Below are 23278 nucleotides of genomic sequence, written 5' to 3'. Positions count from 1 at the left end.
GTGGTAATAAGTGTGAAATAAGTCCAGAGAGTCAGTAGCAGTAACCAGTGAGCTTCTTTACTGGAGGAATTCAGGTGCAAAACAATACAGGCGAGGCATAGGTCTTCTCCAGTCTCCTCCCTGGCAGAAGAACGTTTGGTCCTGAGAAAAGGCCTGAGCTAGCTGTCCCTCTCTCTCTCTTCTGAAGGCTGGTACCCTGGTCAAAGGCTGGTGATCCAGGGTCTGTGGCAGAGTATCCCTGTCTCAGCGTCTTCTTCTGGTCACTCATGCAGTCTGGCAGAGTCTCTTTCTCTAAGAACCGATCCCTAACTGCAGAACACTAGGGGCTCTGACTGCTCTCCTTAGACACAGGGGTGGGGTGGAGAATCTCAGCCCAAACAGAAACAATGTTACAATTTCTGTCCATCATAGACTTGTACAGAGCTTTAATGCAAATCTATTGGGATGATTAAGCAGTTTTTCTAGACATAAACACCCCAGGGGCTATTCCACATCCCGGATACAACAGTGTCACGCCGTCTTGGGGTTGACTTGCCTGAAAGCAGAGAGTCACACCGGACCAGCACTCCTGTCCGCCCTGAACGCACAGGTGGATCAGTGGCTGACTCCGCACCAACTGGAGATCGGCAAAGTGGTGTGTGACAACGGAAGCAATTTGTTGGCGGCATTGAATTTGGGTAAGTTGACCCATGTGCTGTGCATGGCACATGTGTTGAATCTGATCGTACAACGCTTTGTGCATAAGTACCCAGGCTTACAGGACGTCCTCAAGCAGGCCAGGAAGGTGTGTGGCCATTTCAGGCGTTCCTACACGGCCATGACGCACTTTTCCGATATTCAGCGGCGAAACATGCCAGTGAGGCGCTTGATTTGCGACAGCCCGAAACATTGGAATTCAACACTCCTTATGTTTGACCGCCTGCTCCAACAAGAAAAAGCCGTCAACGAGTATTTGTATGACCGGGGTGCTAGGACAGCCTCTGTGGAGCTGTGAGTTTTTTTGCCACGTTACTGGACGCTCATGCGCAATGCCTGTAGGCTCATGCGTCTTTTTGAGGAGGTGACAAACCTAGTCAGTCGCACCGAAGGCACCATCAGCGACATCATTCCATTTGTTTTCTTCCTGGAGCGTGCCCTGCGAAGAGTGCTGGATCAGGCCGTAGATGAGCGTGAAGAGGAAGAGTTGTGGTCACCATCACCACCAGAAACAGCCTTATCAGCATCGCTTGCTGGACCTGCGGCAACGCTGGAAGAGGAGTCTGAGGAAGAGGAGTCAGAGGAGGAATGTGGCTTTGAGGAGGAGAAAGACCAACCACAGCAGGCATCCCAGGGTGCTCGTTGTCACCTATCTGGTACCCGTGGTGTTGGGGGAAAGAACAGACCTTCAATGAGATCAGTGAGGACGAGGAACGGGACATGAGTAGCTCAGCATCCAACCTTGTGCAAATGGGGTCTTTCATGCTGTCATGCCTTTTGAGGGACCCTCGTATAAAAAGGCTGAAGGAGAACGACCTGTACTGGGTGGCCAAGCTACTAGACCCCCGGTATTCGGGGTCCACCCTCAGAGAACGACTCGACCGACAGGTAGCAGACTACCTCGCCTTAACTGCAGATATCGACACTCTGAGGAGCGATGAACCCCTTGACTACTGGGTGTGCAGGCTTGACCTGTGGCCTGAGCTATCCCAATTTGCGATAGAACTTCTGGCCTGCCCCGCTTCAAGTGTCCTGTCAGAAAGGACCTTCAGTGCAGCAGGAGGCATTGTCACTGAGAAGTCGCCTAGGTCAAAAAAGTCTAGATTACCTCACCTTTATTAAGATGAATGAGGCGTGGATACCGAAGGGACCGACAGTGGGGGATGCATTTGACTAAAAAAAGGCCTGATGAGATGCCTTGGGCTAAAAATGGTCCACACGCTGCTGTATTTTATCTCTGCATGCCGGATGACTTGCGTGACTTATCCGCCACCAACTAGGGTTCAAGCCGCAATGTTTTAGTGCACTTTCTGCCTGGAAAACATCAATTTTTCCGGCAGCTGCTACAGCAGCGGCTGCAACAATGCCTGATTTTTCAGGCATGTGTACATGCCTAATTTTTCTGGCCTCTGGTGCTGCAGTGTGGCTGCAAAAACCAAACAAAAAAAAAGGCACATACAAGTGTCAATTCCCCTTCGTGATCGTTACCTTGTTGTGGTGAAGGGGCTTGCATATGACAATGAAGCGACCACCTCTATGAGTGTGTTGGCAATGGCCATGTTGGCACACCCCAGATGATAAGGTCGTTGCTTCATTGTGAACAGACCAAAAGCGATCGGCTGGATAATTTTGCATAGAAAAAACATTAATTTTCATTGTGATCATCTAAGGTGATCATTAAAGCCTACTAGGCCAACAATGGGCCCACACTGCAGAATCATTGTTTTCTGGGTCACTTAACTGTCACTGAACGACCTCAGTACGACCATAGGCTTTGAAAAACCGCCATCGCCTGCAATCTCCCAAACGTGCGCACGAGCACAGTCATCACTACACCAAGATTGACGCATCGCATAGAGGAATAAAATTTATGTCATGAGTGTGTCAACTATTGACAACTCTTTGCGGTTGTCTAAACTCTATTCCATACACGTCCCCTGATAGGGGATGTAACAGGGATTAAACTGATAGGAATAGTACTACTTAACACACCACTCATATAGGGTAGCACAGTACATTGCACGGCGCACGCGCAGTGCCCCAAATTGGAAGAGGACCAACCAAGCATCTTTTTCCATCTCCCGGTTCCTAAAATCTATTCCATACACTGGCCCCTGATAGGGGACGTAACAGGGATTAAACTGATAGGAATAGTACTACTTAACACACCACTCATATAGGGTGGCACAGTACATTACACGGCGCACGCGCAGTGCCCCAAATTGGAAGTAAGAGGACCGACCAACCATCTTTTCCCATCTCCCGGTTCCTAAAATCTATTCCATACATCGTCCCCTGATAGGGGACAAAACAGAGATTAAACTGGTAAGAACTGATTTTTTTAATTAAAAAAAAAAGAGGACAGCCTCTGCGGAGCTGGGTATTTTTTGGCCACGTTACTGAACGCTCATGCACAATGGCTGTAGGCTCATGCGTCCTTTTGCGGAGGTGACAAACCTGGTCAGTCAAACCCAATGCAACATCATTGACCTCATCCCATATGCGTTTTTTCTGGAGCGTGCCCTGCGAAGAGTGCTGGATCAGGCCGTAGATGAGCATGAAGAGGAAGAGTTGTGGTCACCATCACCACCAGAAGCAGCCTTGTCGTCGTCGATTGCTGGACCTGTGGCAACGCAGAGAGAGGAGTCTGAAGAAGAGGAGTCAGAGGAGGAAGGTGGTTTTGAGGAGGTGGAAGACCAGCCACAGCAGGCGTCCCAGGGGGCTTGTTGTCACCTTTCGGGGACCCTTGGTGTTGTACGTGGCTGGGTGGAGGAAGAGACCTTCAATGACGTCAGTGAGGACAAGGAACGGGACATGGCTAGCTTGGTATCCAACCTTGTGCAAATGGGGAGTTTGCGGTTGTGCAAATGGACTGTTTGCGGTTGTTTGCGGTGCGTTAAACAGGGAGTTTGGTCTGTCAGAGTTTGGGCTGTCACTGTGAAGCGGGCGTAACCCTTACACTACCTGATCGATACAACATCATACCTGATCGTATACACACACTGGATGTTTTAAAGCACGTTATTCCAAACAATTTAGGAATGTTAGGTGATTTATGCCCTTTATGGATTAAAACCTGACTCTGCGTCAACTACGTCATTTTCCATGGGAGTTTTGCCATGGATCCCCCTCCGGCATGCCACATTCCAGGTGTTAGTCCCCTTGAAACAACTTTTCCATCACTATTGTGGCCAGACAGAGTCCCTGTGGGTTTTAAAATTCGCCTGCCTATTGATGTCTATGGCGGTTCGCCCGTTCGCCAACATTTGCGTAAATCCGCGTTCGCGAACGGAAAATTTTATGTTTGCGACATCTATATGGGGGACATGGAGGGGCTGATCTGATGGCGCTGTGGGACATGGAGGGGCTGATCCGATGGCACTGGGAGACATGGAGGGGCTGATTTGATGGCACTGGGGGGACATGGAGGGGCTGATTTGATGGCACTGGGGGGACATGGAGGGGCTGATTTGATGGCACTGGGGGACATGGAGGGGCTAATCTGATGGCACTATGGGGGACATGGAGGGGCTGATGGCACTGGGGGGACATGGAGGGGCTAATCTGATGGCACTATGGGGTACATGGAGGGGCTGATGGCACTGGGGGATAGTGGAGCTGATGGCACTGGGGGAACTGATGCACTTGGGCTGATCGCACAGGGGAGCAAAGGGTGTTGGGGACTGATGGCAGGAGGTCTGATGAGTTTTTATAAAGGAAAACAGTCTTAATTCATTTTTTCTTATTAAAATACTCAATGAATCGTAAAAAATCATCGATAGAATACTCGATTACTAAAATAATCGTTTACTGGAGCCCTACACCCGAGACTACAAAAATGTGATCTGACCCGGTGCTGGTGTCATGTAAAATAATGAACCACGAACATGAGAGTCGGCTGACGGCCGCGGAACTGTAATACACCTGAGAAATCAAGATAAAAAATTACATGAAAATGGTAGTCAGGGGGTTAATCAGTGATGTCACAGAGGGGTACGGGGTCCACAGTACCGCGCAGCACAATGTCTGGCAGCGGCAGAAGTACCACAATTTCTGAAGTCCACTTATGTTTAGTCCCCCGAGAGGACTTTAACATGCCCTCGTCTGATCGCTTCTTCCATAGACTGCAATAATCTAACACTGCAGCCTATGGGGGATTCACTGTGTTCCTATGGAGCCCTGTCACAGGCAGGCGGCCTCCAAACATTCACATAGCCCGAGGCTGAGATGGCAACCAAATGGCTCCCTCAATCTTGGTTCGGGGACGTCAGTCAGGCCCAGGATTTTACCAGATGGTTGTAATTGACCATGGTTTGTGAGGGGTTAAGTGTCTGTAATCAGCGCTATCGCCGATTACAGACTCCGTCCTGGAGTGTCTGCGGTGTAACAGGGCCGACATCCTCAGCCATGGAGCCATCTTTATCGACATCCACTATATGTGTGCGGCAGATGTTAGGAAGGGGTTAAAAAATAAACATTTTCTTTTTTTCCTGTTATTTTTTCTATAAAATGCTGCGCCGGCCTCGTGTGTGAACAGAGTCGTCAGGGAGCCTTATGGAGAGAAAACCTGACGCTGCGCCTGCAGATTATGGTTGATAGATTTTATCATTTGCGGCACAATCCGGGACGCGCGGGCGACGCTTTTGAGGCATTTTATTATTATTCTTGCTTTCTGCTTATCTGGGGCTAAAATCCTTTGGTCTTTAGACAGAATTTTTAACATTTTTTACAGCGCGTGTGCAGCCGGCGGCCTCTCCTCCTCAGTGAATGGACCAAGCTAGAACCGACTGGGCCCCACAGCAAAAATTTTACAGCCCCACCCCCCCTCACTTACTTAAAATAAAACCTTTGAAAAAATACTCTCTCTCTTTGTATCGCCATTTTCTGACAGCTAAAAGTTTTTTTTTTTATATTTCTGCCTAAAGAGCTGAAGCTTTTTTTCTGGTCGATGAACTGTAGTTTTTATTGGTCCAGTTTTTGATCACTAATATTCAATTTTTGGGGGTAAACAAAAAAAAGTTTAATCGTGTTTTGATGGCTTTCAGTCCCGGCGTGCACCGTTCATGGAAATTATTAGTATTTTTTAATAGTGAAGACACTTTTGGGCACGGCAATGCTTTTTTATGTTTATTTATCTTTATTTAAAACATTGGGAAAGTGGGGTGTTTGGAACTTTCATCCCAACCTCTGCCAGCCTCGCATGCAGTACATGGCAGCCTCCACTGCTCCGCCATGTACTAGTGCGTATTATGGCACACATGTATGTATATGTAACTTAAGAGTGCCATAATAAGCACTAGCAGATGGCGGAACAGCGAGTAGAGAGGGGAGGCTGCCATGTACCGCATGCTATAGTACAGGAGGCTGGCAGAGAAAGGATTGGGCAGAGGTTGTGATCTGGCTACCTGGCAGCTGCCCATCCCAGCCTCCTATAACAGATGCACACCTTTTATCATACAGGAGGCTGGTGGGACTGGGATGGCGGCGTGTGGCTGCACACTCAGGACTTTGCCTGCTGCTGTACCTGGCCTTCCCTTCTCTCCTAGTCTGTGAAGTCCAGGAGGAAAGGGTGAACCACTCGGACTCTGCCCTCCTTCTATCTCATGCCCAGAGAGGCCCCAGAACCACTGTGCACTAGAGCAGCAGTAGGCAAGGCAAAGGGGGGCCCAGGCACATACCTGAAAAACAAGTGCTGTGCCTCCCTCTGCCGTGCTGCTGCTCCTCCTGCTTGCTTGACCCCTTGAGGAGGACTTCACTTGGTGGGCGGGATGCAACTGCGCTACCTGATGAGATTCATTTACATAGCGTGCCGCCAGCTTGTTCTCTGAAGGCAGAGGCAGCTCAACTCGTCATCATCATGTATGGGGGCGGGCACCCTTTTAATGAATGTGATCCAGAGTGGCTGGGCATGGCAAGGCACCTGGGGGCGGGAAGGAGCATCAGGGGCAGCGAGGCACCTGGGGGTGGGAAGGAGCATCAGGGGCAGCGAGGCACCTGGGGCGGGAAGGAGCATCAGGGGCAGTGAGGCACCTGGGGCGGGAAGGAGCATCAGGGGCATCGAGGCACCTGGGGCGGGAAGGAGCATCAGGGGCATCGAGGCACCTGGGGCGGGAAGGAGCATCAGAGGCAGCGAGGCACCTGGGGGCGGGAAGGAGCATCAGAGGCAGCGAGGCACCTGGGGGCGGGAAGGAGCATCAGAGGCAGCGAGGCACCTGGGGGCGGGAAGGAGCATCAGAGGCAGCGAGGCACCTGGAGGTGGGAAGGAGCAGAGGCAAGCAGTGAGGCACCTGGTGGCAGGAAGGAGCATAAGGGGCAGTGAGGCACCTGGGGGCAGAGGGGAGTATAAGGGGCATGAGGAAACTAGTGCAGGGGGAGGAAGGACTCCAATCAGCGCAGCCCTTTTTATCCAGGTGCTGACTGGTTAGCCTGCTGATTGGTTCCCTGCTGCTGCCATTTCCAGCACTGCTTCTGGCTGCCCTGGATCCTCTCAGCGATGGGGAATCGATCTGCTAGGAGCTGGGGCTAAGATCGCCACACGGACCGGGGAGGGGAAGGCAGCCTTGCAAAATAAACGTAATAGTGCTGCTGTCATTTGCCTACTGTTTGTCCCCAGCCCTGTGCTCCCGGGCCCCGAAGCAGCCGCTTCCCTGGTAGCTACGCCACTGCCTGTGGCTCTTATCCCTTCACTCCTGACCGCTTGGAAACAGATTAAACCGATCACAACTGTCCAAGCGCTCATCACTGACAACTAGAGTTGAGCGAACACCTGGATGTTCGGGTTCGAGAAGTTCGGCCGAACTTCCCGGAAATGTTCGGGTTCGGGATCCGAACCCGAACCGAACTTCGTCCCGAACCCCATTGAAGTCAATGGGGACCCGAACTTTTGGGCACTAAAAAGGCTGTAAAACAGCCCAGGAAAGAGCTAGAGGGCTGCAAAAGGCAGCAACATGTAGGTAAATCCCCTGCAAACAAATGTGGATAGGGAAATGAATTAAAATAAAAATAAAAAAAATAAAAATGAACCAATATCATTTGGACAGAGGTCCCATAGCAGAGAATCTAGCTTCACGTCAGCAGAGAATCAGTCTTTTCATGCCATAGCAAAGAATCTGGCTTCATGTCAGCAGAGAATCAGTCTCTTCATGCCATAGCAGAGAATCTGGCTTCATGTCACCCACCACTGGAAGAGGCCACTGTCACATATTTAGGCCCCGGCACCCAGACAGAGGAGAGAGGTCCCGTAACAGAGAATCTGGCCTTATGTCAGCACAGAATCTGTCTTCATGTCATAGATGAGAATCAGGCTTCACGTCACCCACCACTGGAACAGGCCACTGTCACACATTTAGGCCCAGGCAGAGGAGAGAGGTCCCGTAACAGAGAATATGGCCTTATGTCAGCGCAGAATCAGTCTTCATGTCATAGCAGAGAATCAGGCTTCACGTCACCCACCACTGGAACAGGCCACTGTCACATATTTAGGCACAGGCAGAGGAGAGAGGTCCCGTAACAGAGAATCTGGCCTTATGTCAGCACAGAATCTGTCTTCATGTCATAGCAGAGAATCAGGCTTCATGTCACCCACCACTGGAACAGGCCACTGTCACACATTTAGGCCCCGGCACCCAGACAGAGGAGAGAGGTCCCGTAACAGAGAATCTGGTCTTATGTCAGCACAGAATCTGTCTTCATGTCATAGCAGAGAATCAGGCTTCACGTCACCCACCACTGGAACAGGCCACTGTCACACATTTAGGCCCAGGCACCCAGGCAGAGGAGAGAGGTCCCGTAACAGAGAATCTGGCCTTATGTCAGCACAGAATCTGTCTTCATGTCATAGCAGAGAATCAGGCTTCACGTCACCCACCACTGGAACAGGCCACTGTCACACATTTAGGCCCCGGCACCCAGACAGAGGAGAGAGGTCCCGTAACAGAGAATCTGGCCTTATGTCAGCACAGAATCTGTCTTCATGTCATAGCAGAGAATCAGGCTTCACGTCACCCACCACTGGAACAGGCCACTGTCACACATTTTGGCCCAGGCACCCAGGCAGAGGAGAGAGGTCCCGTAACAGAGAATCTGGCCTTATGTCAGCGCAGAATCAGTCTTCATGTCATAGCAGAGAATCAGGCTTCACGTCACCCACCACTGGAACAGGCCACTGTCACACATTTAGGCCCCGGCACCCAGACAGAGGAGAGAGGTCCCGTAACAGAGAATCTGGCCTTATGTCAGCGCAGAATCTGTCTTCATGTCATAGCAGAGAATCAGGCTTCACGTCACCCACCACTGGAACAGGCCACTGTCACACATTTAGGCCCAGGCACCCAGGCAGAGGAGAGAGGTCCCGTAACAGAGAATCTGGCCTTATGTCAGCACAGAATCAGTCTTCATGTCATAGCAGAGAATCAGGCTTCATGTCACCCACCACTGGAACAGGCCACTGTCACACATTTAGGCCCCGGCACCCAGACAGAGGAGAGGTTCATTCAACTTTGGGTTGCCCCGCAATATAATGGTAAAATAAAATTAAAAATAGTATTGAATGAGGAAGTGCCCTGGAGTAGAATACTATATTGTTAAGGGGAGGTAGTTAATATCTAATCTGCACAAGGGATGGACAGGTCCTGTGGGATCCATGCCTGGTTCATTTTTATGAACGTCAGCTTGTCCACATTGGCTGTAGACAGGCGGCTGCGTTTGTCTGTAATGACGCCCCCTGCCGTGCTGAATACACGTTCAGACAAAACGCTGGCCGCCGGGCAGGCCAGCACCTCCAAGGCATAAAAGGCTAGCTCTGGCCACGTGGACAATTTGGAGACCCAGAAGTTGAATGGGGCCGAACCATCAGTCAGTACGTGGAGGGGTGTGCACAGGTACTGTTCCACCATGTTAGTGAAATGTTGCCTCCTGCTAACACGTTCCGTATCAGGTGGTGGTGCAGTTAGCTGTGGCGTGGTGACAAAAATTTTCCACATCTCTGCCATGATAACCCTGCCCTCAGAGGAGCTGGCCGTGACACAGCTGCGTTGGCGACCTCTTGCTCCTCCTCTGCCTTCGCTTTGGGCTTCCACTGGTTCCCCTGTGACATTTGGGAATGCTCTCAGTAGCGCGTCTACCAACGTGCGCTTGTACTCGCGCATCTTCCTATCACGCTCCAGTGTAGGAAGTAAGGTGGGCACATTGTCTTTGTACCGGGGATCCAGCAGAGTGGCAACCCAGTAGTCCTCACACGTTAAAATGTGGGCAACTCTGCTGTCGTTGCGCAGGCACTGCAGCATGTAGTCGCTCATGTGTGCCAGGCTGCCCAGAGGTAAGGACAAGCTGTCCTCTGTGGGAGGCGTATCGTCATCGTCCTGTGTTTCCCCCCAGCCACGCACCAGTGATGGGCCCGAGCTGCTTTGGGTGCCACCCCGCTGTGAACATGCTTCATCCTCATCCTCCTCGTCCTCCAGTAGTGGGCCCTGTCTGGCCACATTTGTACCTGGCCTCTGGTGTTGCAAAAAACCTCCCTCTGAGTCACTTCAAAGAGACTAGCCTGAAAGTGCTAAAAATGACCCCTCTTCCTCCTGGGCCACCTCCTCTTCCATCATCGCCCTAAGTGTTTTCTCAAGGAGACATAGAAGTGGTATTGTAACGCTGATAACGGCGTCATCGCCACTGGCCATGTTGGTGGAGTACTCGAAACAACGCAACAGGGCACACAGGTCTCGCATGGAGGCCCAGTCATTGGTGGTGAAGTGTGTCTGATCCGCAGTGCGACTGACCCGTGCGTGCTGCAGCTGAAACTCCACTATGGCCTGCTGCTGCTCGCACAGTCTGTCCAGCATGTGCAAGGTGGAGTTCCACCTGGTGGGCACGTCGCATATGAGGCGGTGAGCGGGAAGGCTGAAGTTACGCTGTAGCGCAGACAGGCGAGCAGCGGCAGGGTGTGAACGCCGGAAGCGCGAACAGACGGCCCGCACTTTATGCAGCAGCTCTGACATGTCGGGGTAGTTGCGAATGAACTTCTGCACCACCAAATTCAGCACATGCGCCAGGCAAGTGATGTGCGTCAAACCGGCTAGTCCCAGAGCTGCAACGAGATTTCGCCCATTATCGCACACCACCAGGCCGGGCTTGAGGCTCACCGGCAGCAACCACTCGTCGGTCTGTTGTTCTATACCCCGCCACAACTCCTGTGCGGTGTGGGGCCTGTCCCCCAAACATATAAGTTTCAGAATGGCCTGCTGACGTTTACCCCGGGCTGTGCTGAAGTTGGTGGTGAAGGTGTGTGGCTGACTGGATGAGCAGGTGGAAGAAGAGGAGGAGGAAGCTGAGTAGGAGGAGGAGGAGACTGGAGGCAAAGAATGTTGCCCTGCGATCCTTGGCGGCGGAAGGACGTGCGCCAAACAGCTCTCCGCCTGGGGCCCAGCCGCCACTACATTTATCCAGTGTGCAGTTAGGGAGATATAGCGTCCCTGGCCGTGCTTACTGGTCCACGTATCTGTGGTTAGGTGGACCTTGCCACAGATGGCGTTGCGCAGTGCACACTTGATTTTATCGGACACTTGTTTGTGCAGGGAAGGCACGGCTCTCTTGGAGAAGTAGTGCCGGCTGGGAACAACATACTGTGGGACAGCAAGCGACATGAGCTGTTTGAAGCTGTGTGTGTCCACCAGCCTAAATGACAGCATTTCATAGGCCAGTAGTTTAGAAATGCTGGCATTCAGGGCCAGGGATCGAGGGTGGCTAGGTGGGAATTTACGCTTTCTCTCAAATGTTTGTGAGATGGAGAGCTGAACGCTGCCGTGTGACATGGTTGAGATGCTTGGTGACGCAGGTGGTGGTGTTGGTGGTACATCCCATGTTTGCTGGGCGGCAGGTGCCAACGTTCCTCCAGAGGCAGAGGCCGAGGCGACGGCAGCAGCAGAAGAGGCCGAGGCGGCAGCAGCAGAAGAGGTAGCAGGGGGAGCCTGAGTGAGTTCCTTGTTTTTAAGGTGTTTACTCCACTGCAGTTCATGCTTTGCATGCAGGTGCCTGGTCATGCAGGTTGTGCTAAGGTTCAGAACGTTAATGCCTCGCTTCAGGCTCTGATGGCACAGCGTGCAAACCACTCGGGTCTTGTCGTCAGCACATTGTTTGAAGAAGTGCCATGCCTGGGAACTCCTTGAAGCTGCCTTTGGGGGGCTCGTCCCAGATGGCGGCGGTCAGTAGCAGGCGGAGTCTCTTGGCGGCGGGTGTTCTGATTTTGCCCACTGCTCCCTCTTTTGCTACGCTGTTGGCTCGGTCTCACCACTGCCTCTTCCTCCGAACTCTGAAAGTCAGTGGCACGACCTTCATTCCATGTGGGGTCTAGGACCTCATCGTCCCCTGCATCGTCTTCCACCCAGTCTTGATCCCTGACCTCCTGTTCAGTCTGCACACTGCAGAAAGACGCAGCAGTTGGCACCTGTGTTTCGTCATCATCAGGGACTTGCTGAGGTGGTATTCCCATGTCCTCATCATCAGGAAAAATAAGTGGTTGTGCGTTAGCGCATTCTATCTCTTCCACCCCTGGGGAAGGGCTAGGTGGATGCCCTTGGGAAACCCTGGCAGCAGAGTCTTCAAACAGCATAAGAGACTGCTGCATACTTGAGGCTCAGACAGTTTCCCTGATATGCATGGGGGTGATGTGACAGACCGATGGGCTTGGTTTTCATGCGCCATCTGTGCGCTTTCTGCAGAAGACTGGGTGGGAGATAATGTGAACGTGCTGGATCCACTGTCGGCCACCCAATTGACTAATGCCTGTACCTGCTCAGGCCTTACCATCCTTAGAACGGCATTGGGCCCCACCAAATATCCCTGTAAATTCTGCTGGCTACTGGGACCTGAGGTAGTTGGTTCACTAGGACGTGTGGCTGTGGCAGAACGGCCACGTCCTCTCCCAGCACCAGAGGGTCCACTAACACCACGACCATGTCCACGTCCCTTATTAGATGTTTTCCTCATTGTTCCCGTTCACCACAATTTTGAGAATGGCAAATTTGGGAATAGTTTTTCAACCCAGAACAAAAAGTCTGCTTTTACGGTCACTACAAATAACTTGACCAGCTAAAACAGTACAGATTTGGTTGAATAGAAATGTGAGGCCTGTTTTTTTTTGCGCTGTGTGACAGGTTAAGGTTTAATCACAGAATCAGACTTCTATCTGCACGGTAGCGTGTGTCTTAGGTTTTTCTGAATGACACTATCAGCACCTTCAATGTAAGATATCCTTTTTGGGATAGATTTCAAGTAGGCCTCAAATACCAGAAACTAGTTATTTTGAGAATGGCAAATTTGGGAATAGTTTTTCAACCCAGAACAAAAAGTGTGCTTTTACGGTCACTACAAATAACTTGACCAGCTAAAACTGTGCAGATTTGGTTGAATAGAAATGTCAGGTCTATTTTTTAGGCGCTGGGTGACAGGATCAACTTGCCCCTGATGTAATATATGGCCAAAAAATAACCAGACTGTTGATGGTTAAATGCACTTCGGTGACACAGGCTCAGCCTGCACCAGATGTAGTATATGGCCAAAAAATAACCAGACTGTTGATGGTTAAATGCACTTCGGTGACACAGGCTCAGCCTGCACCAGATGTAGTATATGGCCAAAAAATAACCAGACTGTTGATGGTTAAATGCACTTCGGTGACACAGGCTCAGCCTGCAGCTGATGTAGTATACGGCCAAAAAATAACCAGACTGTTGATGGTTAAATGCACTTCGGTGACACAGGCTCAGCCTGCAGCTGATGTAGGATATAGCACAAAATAACCACACTATCGATGGTTAAATACACTTGGTGATAGCTCGTGCTGGCGCACCACAAGTCACAAAATGGCCGCCGATCACACCAGAAAAAAAGTGATCTAAAAACGCTCTGGGCAGCCTCAAAAAATTGAGCAAGTCAATAATAGCACTTCAATGATCCACAGCTGCAGATCGATCACAGAATGAAGTCTTTTGGAGGAGTTAATCTGCCTAATCTCGCCCTAACGTCGCAGCTGCAACCTCTCCCTACACTGATCATAGCAGAGTGACGTGCGGCGCTACGTGACCCAAGCTTATATAGAGGCTGGGTCACATGGTGCACTGGCCAATCACAGCCATGCCAATAGTAGGCAAGGCTGTGGTGGCCTCTTGGGGCAAGTAGTATGACGCTTGTTGATTGGCTGCTTTGGAGCCTTTCAAAAAGCGCCAAGAAAGCGCCGAACACCGAACCCGGACTTTTACGAAAATGTTCGGGTTCGGGTCCGTGTCACGGACACCCCAAAATTCGGTACGAACCCGAACTATACAGTTCGGGTTCGCTCATCCCTACTGACGACCCCTCAGTATCTGACCGGAGGGGGGTCTGACTCCTGGGATCCCCGGTTATCCGCGGCCTCTTCCTCTGTCCTATCCCAGTGTATGAGGCCCGAGCTGCACTGCCACTACACAGTGGGGACGCTGTGCCCCTTATAAACAGCTGGTGGGCGGAGTCAGACCCCGGATACAGACCACCCCACCATTACAGCAGTCCTGGAGAACCCCCTGTAAGCGAATGAGCGGTCGGAGAAGTCGCATCTCACCAAACACGTCATATTTACCGCGCGGCCGCTTTATCGTACTAATCCGTTTTCTAACTTTTAAGAATTTATCAATTTAGGAACAATTTCTCCAAATGTTGTTTTTGTTACAAACCAAATTGTGTCTATCACGGCTCCGGGAGGGGGGCAATGTAATGACGCCCCCTCCCCAATATCAATACCAGGAGGGAACATTTACATGTTTCGGCACCAGGCCGCCGATACATGGGGATAACTCCCCGAGTTCAGTCCCGGGACTCCGCAGCAGACGTGGCCCTAGAGAAGGCGGAGCTGGGGGCCCCACGGTACTCCCGTCATAGGAGGAAGACGAGGCCTGCCCTGTTCTCCGCGCCAATGTCCCCCCACCCCTCGTACACTGCAGACCCCGAGCTGTGCAGCGCCTGGAGATTCAGGACTTCCGCTTTCCTAGGCCGCGCTCTCCAGTCTCCATGGTAACGGACCATCTCCCCGCCCACTGACGTGCTACGTAATCCGTCGTCCAGACGTCACTTCCGTCTTCCTTCTAGAAGCTAGGCGGCGGCCGTCTCGGCGCTTCGCTCTCCGCGATACGATGCCGCCGTCCGCTCTGAACCGGTTTCCCCGGATTCCCCTCCGCACTGGAGGCGGCGCCCTGTACCAGCCCTGCCCCAATAGGGCGGGATGGGAGTGCCGGGGGGACGGGCCGGTGAGAAGAGGGAGCCGAGTATACTGCCGCCATAGGACGGAAAGAGGCCGCCTGCGGAGAGTGATGGAGGAGGAGGAGGAGGGGCTAGTGTGTGTGTGGGCGGAGCTAGTAGCTTCAGGCGATTCGGAAGAAATTTTCTTTCGAGTTCCTTCCCGACGAAGATGGCGGCGCTGAACCCCGTTACAGCAGGTGGGTGCCCGGTACCGATAGCTGCCGGTTCTAGGTGGGATCTGCCCCGGGGCAGACAGGAAGTGCCGGAGGGGTGCGATATATACCGGGGTGGAATGAGATGGGGGGAGGGAGAGAATGGGGGTGCACGGTATATATAGGGGGGGAGGGAGAGAATGGGGGTGCGCGGTGTATATAGGGGGGGGGGAATGGGGGTGTGCGGTGTATATAGGGGGGGAGGGAGAGAATGGGGGTGTGCGGTGTATATAGGGGGGGGGGAGAATGGGGGTGTGTGGTGTATATAGGGGGGAGGGAGAGAATGGGGGTGTGCGGTGTATATAGGGGGGGGGAGAATGGGGGTGTGCGGTGTATATAGGGGGGGGAGGGAGAGAATGGGGGTGCGCGGTGTATATAGGGGGGGGAGAATGGGGGTGTGCGGTGTATATAGGGGGGGAGGGAGAGAATGGGGGTGTGCGGTGTATATAGGGGGGGGGGAGAATGGGGGTGCACGGTAGTATATATAGGGGGGGGAGAATGGGGGTGTGCGGTGTATATAGGGGGGAGGGAGAGAATGGGGGTGTGCGGTGTATATAGGGGGGGAGGGAGAGAATGGGGGTGCACGGTATATATAGGGGGGGGAGAATGGGGGTGTGCGGTGTATATAGGGGGGGGGGAGAATGGGGGTGTGCGGTGTATATAGGGGGGGGAGGGAGAGAATGGGGGTGTGCGGTGTATATAGGGGGGAGGGAGAGAATGGGGGTGTGCGGTGTATATAGGGGGGAGGGAGAGAATGGGGGTGCGCGGTGTATATAGGGGGGAGGGAGAGAATGGGGGTGCGTGGTGTATATAGGGGGGAGGGAGAGAATGGGGGTGCACGGTGTATATAGGGGGGGAGAATGGGGGTGCGCGGTGTATATAGGGGGGAGGGAGAGAATGGGGGTGCGCGGTGTATATAGGGGGGAGGGAGAGAATGGGGGTGCGCGGTGTATATAGGGGGGAGGGAGAGAATGGGGGTGCGTGGTGTATATAGGGGGGAGGGAGAGAATGGGGGTGCGCGGGGTATATAGGGGGGAGGGAGAGAATGGGGGTGCGCGGTGTATATAGGGGGAGGGAGAGAATGGGGGTGCGCGGTGTATATAGGGGGGGAGGGAGAGAATGGGGGTGCACGGTATATATAGGGGGGGAGAATGGGGGTGCGCGGTGTATATAGGGGGGGAGGGAGAGAATGGGGGTGTGCGGTGTATATAGGGGGGAGGGAGAGAATGGGGGTGCGCGGTGTATATAGGGGGGGGAGAATGGGGGTGCGCGGTGTATATAGGGGGGGAGAATGGGGGTGCGCGGTGTATATAGGGGGGGGAGAATGGGGGTGTGCGGTGTATATAGGGGGGGGGGGGGGGAATGGGGGTGCGCGGTGTATATAGGGGGAGGGAGAGAATGGGGGTGCGTGGTGTATATAGGGGGGAGGGAGAGAATGGGGGTGCGCGGGGTATATAGGGGGGAGGGAGAGAATGGGGGTGCGCGGTGTATATAGGGGGAGGGAGAGAATGGGGGTGCGCGGTGTATATAGGGGGGGGAGAATGGGGGTGCGCGGTGTATATAGGGGGGGGAGAATGGGGGTGCGCGGTGTATATAGGGGGGGAGAATGGGGGTGCGCGGTGTATATAGGGGGGGGAGAATGGGGGTGTGCGGTGTATATAGGGGGGAGGGAGAGAATGGGGGTGCGCGGTGTATATAGGGGGAGGGAGAGAATGGGGGTGCACGGTGTATATAGGGGGGAGGGAGAGAATGGGGGTGCGCGGGGTATATAGGGGGGAGGGAGAGAATGGGGGTGCGCGGTGTATATAGGGGGAGGGAGAGAATGGGGGTGCGCGGTGTATATAGGGGGGAGGGAGAGAATGGGGGTGCGCGGGGTATATAGGGGGGAGGGAGAGAATGGGGGTGCGCGGGGTATATAGGGGGGAGGGAGAGAATGGGGGTGCGCGGTGTATATAGGGGGGAGGGAGAGAATGGGGGTGCGCGGTGTATATAGGGGGAGGGAGAGAATGGGGGTGCGCGGTGTATATAGGGGGAGGGAGAGAATGGGGGTGCGCGGTGTATATAGGGGGAGGGAGAGAATGGGGGTGCGCGGTGTATATAGGGGGGAGGGAGAGAATGGGGGTGCGCGGTGTATATAGGGGGGAGGAGAATGGGGGTGCGCGGTGTATATAGGGGGAGGGAGAGAATGGGGGTGCGCGGTGTATATAGAGGGGAGGAGAATGGGGGTGCGCGGTGTATATAGGGGGGAGGGAGAGAATGGGGGTGCGCGGTGTATATAGGGGGAGGGAGAGAATGGGGGTGCGCGGTGTATCAATAGGAAGAGATGCTTTGAAAATGATTTCACGGATTCGTCGCTGACCACCTTGAACTCGCACATGGACTTGTGAATGAGACTTTGTAATGTACAAGAAGCCAATCATCCCCCTCTTCTGTCTCTACAGGTGTCATCATCATCCTGGCTGTACTACTACCCTCATCAGACGGACGCGATGTGCAGAGAGGATCAGACATCACTAGCTGCAGCATGAAATGCCCTGATGAGAAAGCCCGCCTGAGTCTGTACAAAGACTGTGGCGGTGATGAGACGTTTCTCGTGGAGCTGCGGTGTGATGACAAGTCCATCGGTAATGTCACTGAGCCCAGATTCCACCTGGACACAAGCAGCGGGTGCTGGACTCTGACAGGTGCCGGGGAGGAGGACTCCTGTGTGTACTCAGCTGTGGATCTCCATGGAACATACCAGAGAGATCTAACCATCAATGTCACAGGTAAGAGCTCATGGGTCGGGTCACACCGGCCGTTCCTCTGCTCTCCGGTAACATAGGTGGGGAGGGGGCCGGTAGTAGGACTGATGAAGGCAGCGCAGCTAGCACTCTACACCCAGCACCTAGATACATGCCTGATGGTGACCTTCTTCTGATCCCTCCAGATCCTGTTCTCATCACCAACAACACCAGTAACTCCAGCCGGCTGGGTGAGGACATTGCTGTGAGCGTCAACTTCTCTGAGATTACAGGTAAGAGGAGTATTACTGGGGTATTATACTCTCCTCATACCTTCTATACCCCGTATACTGGAGATTACAGGTAAGAGGAGTATTACTGGGGTATTATACTCTCCTCATACCTTCTATACCCCGTATACTGGAGATTACAGGTAAGAGGAGTATTACTGGGGTATTATACTCTCCTCACACCTTCTATACCCCGTATACTGGAGATTACAGGTAAGAGGAGTATTACTGGGGTATTATACACTCCTCACACCTTCTATACCCCGTGTACTGGAGATTACAGGTAAGAGGAGTATTACTGGGGTATTATACTCTCCTCACACCTTCTATACCCCGTATACTGGAGATTACAGGTAAGAGGAGTATTACTGGGGTATTATACTCTCCTCACACCTTCTATACCCCGTATACTGGAGATTACAGGTAAGAGGAGTATTACTGGGGTATTATACACTCCTCACACCTTCTATACCCCGTGTACTGGAGATTACAGGTAATCGGGGTATTACTGGGGTATTATACACTCCTCACACCTTCTATACCCCGTGTACTGGAGATTACAGGTAAGAGGAGTATTACTGGGGTATTATACTCTCCTCACACCTGCTAGACCCCGTGTAATGGAGATTACAGGTAATCGGGGTATTACTGGGGTATTATACACACCTCACACCTTCTATACCCCGTGTACTGGAGATTACAGGTAAGATGAGTATTACTCACTTCGGAAAACTCAGATCCGACAGTATATTCTAAACACAGAAGCGTTCCCATGGTGATGGGGACGCTTCAAGTTAGAATATACTGAGAACTGTGTACATGACTGCTGCCTGGCAGATGCTGCCAGGCAGCAGGGGGCAGACCACCCCCCCCCCTCCTGTATTTAACTTATTGGTGGCCAGTGCGGCCCCCCCTCCCTCCCCAGTATTAATTGTAACCAGTGCGGCCCCCCTCCCTCTATATTCATCGGTGGCCAGTGCGGATTCCCAGTAATATGACCAGTGCGGCCTCCCCCTCCCTCCGTCCCCAGTATTAAATATGACCAGTGCGGCCTCCCCCTCCCTCTATATTCATTGGTGGCCAGTGCGGATTCCAAGTATTGTGACCAGTGCGGCCTCCCCTCTCCCCCCCCCCCCCCCTTAATTAAAATCACCCCCCCATCATTGGTGGCAGCGGAGAGTACCGATCGGAGTCCCAGTTTAAATCGCTGTGGCTCCGATCGGTAACCATGGCAGCCAAGACGCTATTGCAGTCTTGGCTGCCATGGTTACTTAGCAACAAATAGAAGCATTATACTTACCTGAAGAGCTGCGCTGTCTGTGACCGGCCGGGAGCTCCTCCTACTGGTAAGTGACAGGTCTGTGCGGCGCATTGCTTAATGATCTGTCACTTACCAGTAGGAGGAGCGCCCGGCCGGACACAGACATCGCAGCTCTTCAGGTAAGTATAATGCTTCTGCTGAGTTTTTGCAGTGATTTTCTATATAGTTCTGGCAATGTGCGGATCCGCAAAACACATACGAACGTCTGAATGGAGCCTTACAGGGGTGTGATCAGGGGTTAATAAGTGACGGGGGGGGGGGGGGGGGGGGTGTAGTGTGTTGCTTGGTTCTACTTATTACAGAGCTGCCTGTGTCGGTGGTCGATCTAAGCAAAAGGGACCAGAGGACCAGGTAGCAGGTATATTAGACGCTGTTAACAAAACAGCGTCTGATATACCTTTCAGGAGTTAAAAATCGCATCTACATAGGAGCGCGCGTTCACAGGAAATCTTGCCTCTCGCGAGATGACGCGCCGGCGCGTCTAGGAGGAATAACAGGGCCGCCGCCAGGACGCAATCCTGCATGCGGTGGTCCTGGGATGGTTAAATATGCTGATGAGCTTGGGCGGGATAGTAAACTGGGAGAAATCGTGTCTGAGGCAGAGTTACCATTGCACCTTCCTGGGAATTCTGCTGGATTCCTTATCCCAAAAGTCCTCCCTCCCGGTGGGGAAGCGCCTTTCATTACAGCAGAAGATGAGGGAATTCAGCAAAACCAGAATCACCCCTCTAAGGAATTCTATCCTCTCAACCTGGGGGATCAGGCCCAAGGGATAGATGCGCTGTTTCAACCTTGGGGCAGAGACCTGGTTTACGCTTTTCCACCTCTCCCAGAGTAATCCAGACAATAAGGAGGGAGGAGGGAACGGTAATCCTAATAGCCCCTATTGGCCGAAAAGAGTATGGCCTACTTGGTTAAGGAAGCGGTCTCTTTCACATTGTCGGGGGGTAATAATTCAATTAAGAATTATTAATTATGGTCATAAAAATAATTAATCATAAAAAAATAAAATTTATAAAATTTGTCATAAATTCTTAAAATCATGACCTGGTGAATTGTCGACAACCTAATTGATACAATTCACATCTGAGTCCGACTATTTCCTCAGATAAATAAGTTATTTTTGACGTGAGATGACGTTAATGATAAAATGTAGTTCTACATTATACAATAATACACAGGTATTATAAAAATATGCAGATTTATTGGTTACAAGGTTATAAACATATATAAGTAAATAAACACAATGATACATGCAAATGAATATATTCAGCGTTAATATAAAGCATTACAAGCTTAACAATACATGTGAGTGGAAATAACTTGTCACATTATAACAAAGCTATTATTAGGGTAGGATATCATAGTATGAACATAAGTTATATACATCACTTCTGTTCAGAGGAAACCTCATGATATCAGGATGGGCATGTCTAATCGTAAACATCATTATAGAATGCTAAATACATTCTGCCCCCCCCCCCCCCCCCCCCGAACCAACTGCACATCACATGGCTTCAAGATGGGCAAATCCATTGAAGGATATAACTTAGAAGAGATAACTGTATCCTTCCGCCCCATCCTGGACTATTTTCACATATATAACTTTGGTAAGACTATTAAGACAAATAACAGGGATCTAGGATCTTAAATGGGAAGGACTTGACGTCTTTCCTGTGGGAATCCATCACTTAGCTTGGCGAAGAATGTTCTATCAATATATATATATATAAAAGCAATTATTTAATGCTCTGATAAATTATGAGTCTTGATTCTTCTGCAGGTAGAATGAAGCCTCACAATATCCTAAGACTACATCTCAATATGGAGATGATCGATTAATTTATTTATTTATTCGCCAATCTAGATGGTATAATTTTACCCACATGATCAAATTAGTCTTAATAAAATGAAATATCATTTTCTGTGTCTCTTACCAAGTCCTAGTAGGAATCTCACTTCTGCTCCTAGGAAAGCTGGGTGGTCCATCATAGTGCATCTCACCATGGCTTTCATCTTGATAGACCCTTCTAGAGAGCTCAACTTCTCTTCTTCTCTCTTTCTCCTTTCTTTCTTTTTCTTTCTCCTTTCTTTCTTCTCCTTCCTTTGTATGGCTTATGATCCCAAACTTATCAGTTAGACACACCTTCCTAGTTTGGAACTTTCCAATCATTGTCGGATGGGCGTGACCATTGATAAAATGTGACATCATAACCTTACCCAGAATGCATTTTTGCTACTATTGTAATGTCACCTACTGATACCTAGGTGGCACTGCTGTATAAGCTATCTGCATCATAGTATAAAGGGTTAACTTATGTAAGTCTGAATATACATTTTGACCTTAGAAGCTTTAATTCAAAGCCATAGAGATTAATTCTGACACTTGTAGCAATTAGAGACAGACCTCTAGGCGTCTCTTTAAACGTTTCTCACACTGCTAATTTATGGATCGTAAATGGCCTTGTTTTCTCAGAGATATCAGTACCTCCTCTGTCATACCAAAGATGTGATTAATTGTTACAAAACACACATCTTCACAGACACTCTTCTAATGAGAAATATATACAATATACTGGATACATGTTGTCTTCGTAACATATAACAATATAAACAAATATATGTATATGTCCTACTGATTGTCTTATGCTAAGGACTAACTAAGGCTCATTAAATGAATACATACATATTATATATTTTGCTTCATTAATAAATGCCTAATTGTATAGGTAATTATCACCAGCTGCATAGAGCTCATCTTTATCTCCCGTCATAAATTTACGGTTCAATCATTATTTTATTAAAGCGTATAAATGTGTAATGTATAAATATATCCAATATGTATACATAAACATGAAAATTACAAAAGTCGAAAACTGGTCATACAAATAAGTCAGTCATAAATTTAAAAGTAGACAAGGAGGCCTCTTCTCAGACTGGTACATTCATGAGGAAAAAAAATAACACTAAAGAGTATAAACCTTTGTGTGACCTTAATTTGGCCTACAGAGGGCACCCTTAAGCACCCAGCCAAACATAGAGAGAACCTGAGACGGGGAACCGCGTTAACAGCAACCCCGCCCCAAATTAACGAGGGATCTCCTCATCACATAGAAACGCACCACATACCCAGGAGACTGGACATAACGTAATTGCACCACGGACCAATATGGGACATGTTATATATTTTTTGCAACACGGAAACGGAATGCATACGGAGTAACCTCCGTGTTTTTTTTTTTTTTAAACTGAAAGAAAATGCGTTTGTGTGCATGAGCCCTTTCTGTGACTCTTCCCGTCTCTGTATCTCTGATACAACCTGCTGAGGACACTATAGGCTCAGGGGCCACTTCCGTCTGAGAACATCCTGCGCTTTTTTTTTTTTTTTTTTTGTAAATTCTTTATTTACGATTTTCCATTTTCAATTACAAAGAATCAAAATAGTCAAGAATCAGAGATTGAACAGAGTTCACAGAATAAGGCGATAATATAACAAATGACAATTTTTAGGCAAAAAAAAAAAGTACAGTACCCAATAGGATACCCCACAGTAATATGTGGAGCAATTTGAAAAAACTGTATCACAGGCAGACGAATAAAGGAAAAGAAAGAAAGGGAAGGGATGAAATTATTAAAGAGAAAAGGAAGGGGGAGAGGGGAAGGAAGGAGAGGAAAGATAACAGACCTCGCTCTCACGTCTGGAATAAAAGTATTCTGCGGAATCATAGAATACCAACCAATGACTCCAAGTTTTAGTAAACCTCTTCTCAGTGTGCC

General features: G+C 50.6%; 1 protein-coding gene across 3 annotated transcripts in view; it reads left to right on the top strand.

Moving 5' to 3' along the window:
* The first annotated feature begins 9708 nt into the window (after positions 1–9708).
* The window catches only part of LOC120994352, a 34207-nt gene continuing 20637 nt past the window's right edge, over positions 9709–23278 (top strand). Inside the window, exons 1-6 of one of the 3 annotated variants that reach the window (XM_040422844.1) lie at positions 9709–9714; positions 9978–9982; positions 14182–14192; positions 15049–15152; positions 17609–17935; positions 18097–18183. In XM_040422844.1, coding sequence (XP_040278778.1) covers positions 15125–15152; positions 17609–17935; positions 18097–18183 — 442 coding nt within the window. In that variant the 5' untranslated portion in view covers positions 9709–9714; positions 9978–9982; positions 14182–14192; positions 15049–15124. Of the gene's footprint in view, positions 9715–9977; positions 9983–14181; positions 14193–14438; positions 15153–17608; positions 17936–18096; positions 18184–23278 lie in introns of those variants that run through there. The other 2 variants (XM_040422843.1, XM_040422845.1) reach the window with 2 other exon arrangements.

The sequence above is a fragment of the Bufo bufo genome, chromosome 3, assembly GCF_905171765.1.
Source record: "Bufo bufo chromosome 3, aBufBuf1.1, whole genome shotgun sequence".
NCBI classification, from domain to species: domain Eukaryota; kingdom Metazoa; phylum Chordata; class Amphibia; order Anura; family Bufonidae; genus Bufo; species Bufo bufo.
Note: the sequence above shows the minus strand (reverse complement) of the source record. Positions and strands in the feature narration are given on the sequence as shown.